This window comes from Coregonus clupeaformis, chromosome 1 (assembly GCF_020615455.1).
Source record: "Coregonus clupeaformis isolate EN_2021a chromosome 1, ASM2061545v1, whole genome shotgun sequence".
Classification (NCBI taxonomy): domain Eukaryota; kingdom Metazoa; phylum Chordata; class Actinopteri; order Salmoniformes; family Salmonidae; genus Coregonus; species Coregonus clupeaformis.
Window position 1 is genome coordinate 25,305,369 of NC_059192.1, and position 10,818 is coordinate 25,316,186.

Consider the following 10,818-nt stretch of genomic DNA (forward strand, 5'->3'; position numbering starts at 1 on the left):
CGTTCTTACAGTGTTCTCCCTGTACACCAAGTCAGAACCCTAGGATAAATAAAGGGGGCATATAAGCAGACAATGAAAGCTCTTACAATATTCGATGATTACATTTCTCTAAAACAGGTTATAGGCTACATGTGCACCACCAAGTCAGAACAGTAGGCAAAATTAAGAGGAGAAAATATACCAAATTATTAGGTTGAGGCACATGGGCTACAGTGGCGGTCAGTGCCGTTTAAGATGAGGGAGGACAATTTTTTTTCATGAGCATGGCCTTATTTCTATTACAGTATATTGGATGACTCTCATTCATATTCCATTCACCCAGTTCAATGTAACAGCGATAGGTTTAGGCTACTACATGATACTCACATTTTCCCTATACCCATCATGAGGTAGCTACAACCTAGCCTATGAATGAAAGTTTACAGAGTAGATGCACACAGGTCGAGAGACAAATTTGAGGTGACAGACAGTGACATTCAATACCGCCTTGCACACTCTTGCCTGCATCTAGTTTATATAGGGTGTAATCATTAGTCCAACAGTTGCAAACAAGAGTTTCTATTGGACAAATTCAGGTATGTTTATCCCTGTTTTGTTCTGTTTGCTTCCGTTTAAGAAATGTTTTTCAACAGAGTTGGTGGAATGAATATACCCCTGATCACACGTAAACAGAGTTCACTCTCATAACAGTCACGTTGTATTCCTTCTCTTCACTTTGCTTGTGGACTTGCACAACAAATCAGTTGTATGTGACCAGGCGAAAAATCCTTTCCAAGCCTAACTTCTACAAACAGCCTACAGCTAATAGAACTAACGTGTTAGTAAACCCGCTACAATCATGCAGTAACGTTAATGTACAGTCAGTAAGCAGTTACACCGGTGGGCCCCGGTGGCAATAAATTAGTAATACCAAAAGCTTACCTTGACTTGAGTTCCAGTGTTGTGTTGGAAAGTCATAGCCAGCTAGCTAACATAGCATCCTTCTGTTTGAGCAGGGTGTTTCAGTAGGCTAAACTAGCTAGGTGCATTTGCTAGCTAAGTAAGTGAAACTGAAAGTGAAAAGAAATAACGAAATCTCTCTCTCTATTTCTCTTTTGCTTCTCCTTCATTTTGGAAGAAATTAAATTTGTTCAAAACTGTTTAACTATTGTCTTTCTCTCTCTTTGAGTCAACTACTCACCACATGTTATGCACTGCAGTGCTAGCAAGCTGTAGCTTATGCTTTCAGTACTAGATTAATTATCTGATCCTTTGATTGGGTGGACAACATGTCAGTTCATGCTACAAGAGCTCTGATAGGCTGGAGGATGTCCTCCGGAAGTTGTCATAATTACTGTGTGAGTCTATGGAAGGGGGTGAGAACCATAGCTGTGTTCGAATACTCATACTAACTGCACTAACCATACTATATGTGACGTAAATTGAGTATGTAGTATGCTTCGGTTACTGGCACAACGCTCTTACCCACTAAGCTACTTGCCGCATAGCACAATCCTTTGTTGGTGCTATACATAATATATTTTAATGGTTCTTTATAGAACCTTAGGAAAGGTTCTTTATAGCACCATGCAGGTTCCATTTAGAACCGTATAAGCATGGTTCTTTATAGAACCTTCAAAAAAAGGTTCCATATACAGTGCATTCGGAAAGTATTCAGACTCTGACTTTTTCCACATTTTGTTACGTTTCAGCCTTATTCTAAAATGGATTAAATAATTTTTTCCCCTCTTCATGTCACACCCTGATCTGTTTCACCTGTCTTTGTGATTGTCTCTACCCCCCTCCAGATGTCGCCCATCTTCCCCATTATCCCCAGTGTATTTATACCTGTGTTCTCTGTTTGTCTATTGCCAGTTCATTTTGTTTCGTCAAGCCTACCAGCGGTTTTGCCCTTTCACCTGTCTTTCTCAAGTTCCTGTTTTCTAGTTTTCCCAGTTTTGACCATTCTGCCTGCCCTGACTCTGAGCCTGCCTGCTGTTCTGTACCTTGTCACACCACCCTGGATTATTGACCTCTGCCTGCCCTGACCCTGAGACTGCCTGCTGTTCTGTACCTTTTGGACTCTGATCTGGATTACTGACCTCTGCCTGCCCTAGACCTGTCGTTTGCCTGCCCCCTGTTTTTGTAATAAACTTTGGTTACTTCGACACTGTCTGCATCTGGGTCTTCTCCTGAAATGTGATACTTCAATCTACACACAATACTCCATAATGACAATGCAAAAACAGGTTTGTAGAATTTTTTGCAAATGTATAAAAAAAAAAAAACGGAAATATCATATTTACATAAGTATTCAGACCCTTTACTCAGTATTTTGTTGAAGCACCTTTGGCAGCGATTACAGCCTCGTGGAGTCTTTGGTATGACGCTACAAGCTTGGCACACCTGTATTTGGGGAGTTTCTCCCATTCTCCCACATCTTCTCTGCAGATCCTCTCATGCTCTGCCAGGTTGGATGGGGAGCATTGCTACACAGCTATTTTCAGGTCTCTCCAGAAATGTTCGATCGGGTTCAGGTCCAGTAAACTGTGTCTTAGTAACCAGAGCTTACAGTCACTATGCCAATATTATGATGTAGATATTGTTATTATTTATTAAATGTAATGGCTAACTTTCATGGTTTATAATCAAGTGTGGCTAGTATGATTCACATCATCAAATATTTTATTTATACTCCTTTAAGCAGGGGAATTGCTAGGATTTTAAGACACTGGGGGCTTAGCCCAAAGCCAGTAGCTCATAAAACATGGGACCAACAATTTACATGTTGCGTTTATATTTTTGTTCAGCATAGCTTCAGCCTGCTGTGCGACCTGACTGTGGATAGCCTATCTCCAGAGCTAGTTAGGGACCATCAATAAATTACACAATGTAAATGAGACGATTTTTCATGTTGCACACCTTTTAGTTTTCTTATGAAATGCTTTAATATTTCTATACGAATTTCTACAATTTTATTGTTTAGGTTTGAGGTTTTTAAGCCATTGAAGTTTGGAGCTATTGGAATTTTTACATATAGTCCCATGTACATTGTGTAATTAACAGATGGTCTCTAATTAGCCCCATAGGGATATCCAAAGTCAACCCAAATTTACCAGAGGCATTACGATGGGTCACGTGCAGCTGCACTCCAAATTGATGATAACTTGTGTGCTGCCAGCTGTGGGCATGTGGGCATGTGGGCAGGATTGAAACAAACCCAACCTTAATTTACTGACTTTATGACCAAAATTATCCTATTTACACTTTGTAGTCAATTTTGCAGTAGAATAAATGTTTCTGACTCATATCGATGTCACATAGGCTGTTTTCTAAATGAGAAGTTGGTTTTAAGGGGCAGTTGCTCTTTAAAATTACTGTATACTGATACGACCAGGGCAACTCAACTGTAAAGACAAATTCAAGTGTCCACATAACAGCGCAACACAACTCCAAACATGACAGATAAGAAGCTACATAGCCCCTATGCTACAGTATATGAAAATAAAGAGACATGAGCAAAAAAAATACCTGTAGAATGGAATAAGTTATAAGACCTCTATGATTCATTTCATTTTGTCAGTTCTACCAGCTAATGTTACATTTTTAGATGACATATTTGAGGACACATAACTTATGGGCCTATGTATTTTCAATGTTTTGTTCACCTACAATCTAACCACAAAGTTAGCCATCTTTTCCCCTCTCTTTCTGGCTGCCCTCCCCCTTCCCTTCTACGTTCAAGTTCAAGTTTGTTTATTTGTCATCAGTGGAGGCTGCTGAGGGGAGGACGGCTCATAATAATGGCTGGAATGTAGCAATGGAATGGCATCAAACACATGGAAACCATGTATTTTATGTATTTGATACCATTCCACTGATTCCGTTCCAGCCATTACCACGAGCCCGTCCTCCCCAATTAAGGTACACAGTGCAATCCAATGCTTACTTGTAGGGTAACCTCTCGACAATGCAACATCAAAAGAAAAAGTAAGTATTGAAGCTAAGTGAATAAAAAGAGTAATACAAATAAAAGCTAAATGAAATAATTTCACCAATTTAATAATGGGCAGTTTTTTCACAAATAGCTACATAGCCTATATGGAAATAACAGACATAAGCCAAGCATGTTTACCTGTAAAATGGAATAGGTTATAAGACCTCTATGATTCATTTTTACTTTGTCCGTTCTACCAACTCATCATTGCCCATTTTAAACAGGGTTAAATATCTAGTTGCATTAAAGTTCAGCGGATGCTGAGCGCTATATTCAAATGTTAGTATGCATTCTACAAATGATGGAATAGGCAAAATATGATAATAACACAACAACAACTAATGGAAGTAGCTAACTACTGTAGCTAACTAGCCAGCTAACCTCTTTAGCTAGCCAGCACGCTAGTAAGCAATGCTAAAGAGATTGCAAACAGGTTAGCCAAACCAAAAATTGTTTTTCTAAATATTAGCTAGCTGGCTAGCATTTATGAGGCCAGCAAACACCTTCCTCACACGCTAGGAACGTATTTCCTCCAAGGAGATTTGTGGGAGGAGTGCTGATGACGTCACCCACTGTATGCGCTTTCGAAGTGGTCAGCCAGATCTGAACTCAATCAGACCACAAAGTGACTTTTGTGGGTCTAGACCCGTCTTTTCAATGCAAACTTCGTATTCTGATAGCAGAAGTCGCATGTAAGTGTCAAGTGTAGACACAACCTCAGTTACTGTTCGATTGAACGTTAGAATGGGTAAAACTAGTGACCTACGCAACTTTGAGAGTGGTATGATTGTTGGTCCCAGGCTTGCCGGTTCCAGTATCTCAGAAACGGATGGCCTCCTGGGCTTTTCATGCATGACAGTGTCTAGGGTTTACCGAAAATGGTGCGACAAACAAAAAACATCCAGTCTGCGGCAGCGCTGTGGGCGAAAACAGCTCATTGATGAAAGAGGTCGAAGGAGAATGGCAAGAATCGTGCAAGCTAACAGGCGGGCCACAAACAGGCAAACTACGGCTCAGTACAACAGTGGTGTGCAGAATGGCATCTCGGAACACACAACTCGTCGGTCGTTGTCACTGGGTTCCACTCCTAACAGCTAAAAACAAGAAGAAGCGGCTCCAGTGGGCACGCGATCACCAACCCAGGACAATTGAGGGGTGGAAAAATATTGCCTGGTCCGACGAATCCCGGTTCCGGTTGCGTCATGCTGATGGCAGAGTCAGGATTTGGCGTAAGAACCATGAGTCTATAGCTCCATCCTGCCTGGTGTCAATAGTACATGCTTGTGGCAGTGGTGTAATGGAGTGGGGAATGTTTTCCTGGCACACGTGGGTCCCTTGATACCAATTGAGCAACATTTGAACGCCACACCTTGTAGAATCCATGCCCTGAAGAATTCAGGCTGTTCTGGAGGCAAAGGGGCATCTGATCCGATACTAGATGGGTGTACCTAATTAATTGGCAACTGAGTGTATGTCATAACTGTTTCCAATGCTTCTCTTGTAGCTTGACATTCAGTGACATCTTATTATGACATTTGGGACACATTTAATGCGTATTACATTATTTTGACACTGTTATATATAAAGTGTTACCATATTTTTGAAGTCCGTGATTTACTTCTTACCTAGACTGTTGAGCAATCCTGACAGTTTTAAGAGCACATGTGTGCTAAAATTGAGGACATACTACTTGTGATATTAGTGCCAAATTGATTGAAAAAAATGTAATTTTGCTGTCTATGCACACATGATTCATAACAATACATCTCCCTTAGAACATGAACTTGATCATCTATTAGATATGCATATGGTAGATTTGGTCATCGTAAACCAGAGCATTTTTCATAGAACACACTGATGACGGTCCCCAATCGCTCCTTCAGGTACATCTCCAACGTATCCAGAGGCATACGCCTTACATCGTAACCCCAGAACCTTTTGTGACTGCTTTTGACAATGGGCACAATCTCTTCTGTGCTGTTAGGGTCGTTGCGTCCAATAGCAGCATACGTGGGGAAAACCTTGCTAAGATGAACCTTGTTAAGTAGACTCTCGTTGTACTTAGGGCAGCAGTAGGCTGACCACAGGTACTCTGGCACCGCCACTCGATGACCCTTGATCCAGTGCTTGTTGTCCTGGTAGGGAATAACCCCTGTCACAACATAGGCCACACCGAGGCAGTAGGACCCCAGAGTTTGGTTGACCTGTTTCTCCAGTGTCTCCCAGGGCCCGTCATTGGAGCCGACCTTCTGAGGGACCACGTTGGTCAGGGTGAAGGTGGACGAGCGGTCCTCATAGGTCCGGTGGTGAAGGCTGGGGTTGAGATGCCCCCGCGTGTAGGAGGAGTTGATATAGTCCAGCTGGACAGCCTGGCTGTTCACCACGTTCGGGTCCAGCTCACCTAGAGGGAAGGGGATCATGTTGCCGTCTGCTGTAGCGTTGGCTAACTGGAAAGGGGAAACGTTAAGGGTTAGAAAAGTTTTTGAAGAAGCTATCTTGTGTTGAATGTTGCAGTAAGTGGGGACTTTCCCAACAAGACATTTACATTTTAGTCATTTAGCAGACGCTCTTATCCAGAGCGACTTACAGTTAGTGAATACATATTTTTTTATACTAGCCCCCCGTGGGAATCAAACCCACAACCCTGGTATTGCAAACGCCATGCTCTATCAACTGAGCTAAATCCCTGCCGGCCATTCCCTCCCCTACCCTGGACGACGCTGGGCCAATTGTGCGCCGCCCATGAGTCTCCCGGTCGCGGCCGGCTGCGACAGAGCCTGGATTCGAACCAGGATCTCTAGTGGCACAGTTTGCACTGCGATGCAGTGCCTTAGACCACTGCGCCACTCAGGAGTTATCTCCATATGCCAGTGTGTGACATTACCCAGAGCATCAAGCATACATGTCCTATTATTTTACCATGACAGTGAGTATTTAGATCAGGACATTATTGGTAAGGAATTGAATGAAGCACAGAATAACAGACAAAGGACAGATACCCATATGAAAAGAAGACTGAATTGGCTTTGAAAAAACACATAATTTACCAAAAACATTAGGGATGTTATGGATTCCTTCATGAAACCATGCATTTCCAAGAGAATAAAGTGAGTGCTGTGCTGTGCTGTGCTGTCTCTCAGTAGGAGTTTGCTGCTTCAGGCTTTTAGGGGTTGGCTGAGCTGGTGGTCTGGTCCTGCTGGTCAATGGACTGGTACGCATCTCTGTTTTGTGTTACACTGGGGACGCCTGCAAAGTTGACGTTGTAATCTCCTCCGCGCTCTCTGTACATTTGGTAGATGAAGAAGCAGGAGACAGGTTTGAGTAGCAGGCCCAGGATGGCCATGCCCGCACTGAAGCGGAATGTGTCCCGGTTCCTCTCAGATAGACCCTCAATGAGCGGGTAGTTGATCCCAAAATGGATAATGTCTGTCAGTATCGTCACTGCAATCCCAATCAGAAACATAAGTACAGCATCAATGGAGTCCCTCTGAGCGATGGCCCACACGCCCACAGCCAGGACACTGAAGTTACCCCAGGCATAGGAGGACGGCAGCCAGGCCATGCAGCCCCAGACGGTCAGTAGCCAGTGCACTAGTACTATGGCCTTGAGGCTTATGGCAGGAATTTCCATATTTTCAGGCCAATGCAGATGTAGTTTGGCACCCTTCGTTTTTTGAGGACTTCATAAATAACTGTTCAACTTCTCTCTGACTAAAACTTCTCAACCACTCCTAACCCGGCAGGAAACACAACCCATGTGACAAACCATGGCACAGTACATTTTGGTTTCAGTGAACTGAGAAACATAATCGTCTGCAGATTATGAGGCTCTGTGCCAACCACAAATGTGTCTGTTCTCATTTTTAAACTGAGCATTTCCTCTTTTTAATCTAGTACAGAACACTCCAGTTACGCTTGAAATTCAGTGTCATGCGTAAACCAATAGATTGTGATGGCTGTTTAATCACCCTCTGAATCCCAATTTCATTAAGGGACATTACACTCTAAAATCTAATTTTGTCAGATGTTTTTATAACTCCAAAGTAGTCTAATGTAAATATGAGAAAATCTTGAAATTATTTGGTGCGTACCTGTTCTATTCATTTTAGATTATAGCATATAGCTGGATCTCCAAAACAGATGGCTTGGGACGTGGACTCATCTTGTCAATAGACTACTTTGTAGTCTGAAAACCTCTAACAAAGTTTGATTATGGGGTGTAATGTCCCTTCCAAGGGTTAGTTCAGAATTTTACAACTTAAAGGGATACTTCGGGATTTTGGCAATTATACCATTTATGTACTTCCCCAGAGTCAGATGAACTTCTGGATACCATTTTTATGTATCTGTGTCCAGTATGAAGGAAGTTAGAGGTAGTTATGTGAGCCAATGCTAATTAGCGCAATGACTGGAAGTCAGATATGCTAGCAGATGCCCATATACTTCCAGCCATTGCTCTAACGCTAGTTAGCATTGGCTCGCGAAACTACCTCTAATTTCCTTCATACTGGACACAGAGACATACAAATTATATCCACAAGTTCATCTGACTCTGGGGAAGTAAATAAAGGGCCTCATTGCCAAAATCCCAAAGTATCCCTTTAACTTTAAACAGCCACAACAAACATCAGCTAACTTTTGGCATTGCTAGCTAAAAATCAATAGGAGTGATAGGAGCAACCGTGTATTTTCCAAAATATCATGGCCAAATCAAATGCTATCTGCTCAATTATTTGGTTTGACACACTTAACGGTGATAGACTACTTTCAGGGTAAGGAACCATCTAACATCAAGTTTTAAAATAATTAACTTTCCCTTTAAGTCAATTGTTACCTGTGGCTCAAACTTCCAGTTTGCTGAGGGCCTCTTCCCTTCTGGCGGGCTGAACATGTAGGCAGAGAACCATGGCGAGCGTCGTGGGCGGCTGTATAGCGAGGCGAAGTGGTACTGGTTCCCATAGCGCTGACAGATGGGGGTCCCCGACAGGCCCTTAGGGGGCCAAGACCTGTAGAAGAAGTTCAGACATGGAGCGAAGTCCCCCACATCAGCAGCACACAGGGACCACCAGCCTGCCAGAGCTAGAAGGGCCAAACCGACAGCATGAAGATATGGCATTCTGGCAAAGATGCTGGAGCTGTTGCTGTAGTCTTCCAAAAATATAAAAGATAGCAAAAATTGACTACAACTAGATGTATTCTTTCCAATTCATGGAATTCACAGCTTCAGAGATACACGATCAGAAACTGTCCACAAAGCCACAGAAAAACAACTAGAGAGGAGAAATACGTATCTGCTATAGGTTCTCAATGTGCCACCCCTGTCCCATGCTGTCACACACTCGTGATACTTGGGGATTGGGAGGGGTGGATTTATGGTTGACTAAGCGTCTGACAATAACACTTATGCAAGGAGAGCGAGGGGGCGTTACGAAAGCAGCTTCCTTATTAGTGGCGCATGACTCTCTCACTGAAAGAGGAAGGATGGCTGGCCGCCTGCCCTCTTATGCACTTTCACTGCACTATGTCTCTTACTAGAGAACAAGAAGAGCTGAACCAGCTAAGAGTGAAATAATTATTTGTATGCACTCACTTCACTGAAGTGAGTTTACTAAATGGCAGTATGAAAAATGTATGCACTCACTAACTGTGAGTCGCTCTGGATAAGAGCGTCTGCTAAATGACTCAAATGTAAAAAAATATATTATTCTTATTTTGTCGAGTTCGATTATGTTTATTTCATCTAGGATTCAATCAAAGGCGCATTGCCGTCAATGGGTCTTTAAAGGGAATTTCCCTGATGTTCTTGAATCACATTCATGGTAAACACTACGGATGTCGGCTCAAGCGTAAACTACCTTTAGAAATCAAGTACAATGTCGACAATGCTCCTTTAACTGAATCCCGGTGTAAGGTTCTTTATTTATTGTCTTAGTTCACCTTGTGTTCTTGTACGTATCCCTGTTTCTTTGTGTTCTTGAACATAGCCCTGTCTTTCATTTTTGTTCATTGATTTCACCTGTGTTAGTTACTCACCTGGTCTCATCAGCTCCTTATTTAGTTCAGTTCTTTCTGTTTGTGCCTTGTGAGGTATTGTTCGTTTTGACTCTACTAAGCCTTTTCCTAGCTTGTTTGTGAGAACCAGTTTTAGCCTTCAGTCCTAGTTTTGTTTCACCTGCCTGTTTGCTTACCTATGTATGACCATTGCCTGCCTGTGACCACGATTCCAGCCTTCTGCGAAGGCGAAATAAATACCTGCCGCGCGTGAATCTACACCCTTTTCTCCCTGAGTATTCGTTACACCCGGCCTTAGTTAACACAGGAGTTAATCATTGGACAAATGTTGAAATCATTGCAGAGCTGTGTTGTTGTTGAAGGTAAATCCACAATAGCATGTCATCTCATGGTTAAACATTGGCTTGCACTTTGTAGTTAGTGCAGTCAAAAACATGATTTTCTTGTGTTTTATATACACTGGGTGTATAAACATTAGGAACACCTGCTCTTTCCATGACATAGACTGACCAGGTGAATCCAGGTAAAAGCTATGATCCCTTATTGATGTCACTTGTTAAATCTACTTAAATCAGTGTAGATGAAGGGGAGGAGACAGGTTGAAGAAGGATTTTTAAGCCTTGAGATATTTGAAACATGGATTGTGTGTGTGCCATTCAGAGGGTGAATGGGCAAGACAAGAGATTTAAGTGCCTTTGAATGGGGGTATGGTAGTAGGTGCCAGGCGCACCTTTTTGAGTGTGTCAAGAACTGCAACGCTGCTGGGTTTTTCACGCTCAACAGTTTCCCGTCTGTATCAAGAATGGTCCACCACCCAAAGGACATCCAGC

At 42.5% G+C, this 10,818-nt stretch overlaps 2 protein-coding genes across 2 annotated transcripts; both read right to left on the bottom strand.

The window, feature by feature from the left end:
• Positions 1-5,352: 5,352 nt before the first annotated feature.
• Positions 5,353-9,331, bottom strand: LOC121582262 (endonuclease domain-containing 1 protein-like). Its single transcript, XM_041897949.2, has 2 exons — positions 8,811-9,331; positions 5,353-6,423 (listed from the first exon to the last, which is right to left on the bottom strand). The coding sequence occupies exons 1-2, from the start codon at positions 9,090-9,092 to the stop codon at positions 5,797-5,799; spliced, it is 909 nt and encodes a 302-aa protein (XP_041753883.2). The 5' UTR covers positions 9,093-9,331; the 3' UTR covers positions 5,353-5,796.
• LOC121582267 (type-1 angiotensin II receptor-associated protein-like) lies at positions 6,799-7,740 on the bottom strand. The gene has a single exon (XM_041897961.2). It carries the CDS (start codon positions 7,605-7,607, stop codon positions 7,140-7,142), a length of 468 nt encoding a protein of 155 aa, XP_041753895.1. The 5' UTR covers positions 7,608-7,740; the 3' UTR covers positions 6,799-7,139.
• Positions 9,332-10,818: the final 1,487 nt, after the last annotated feature.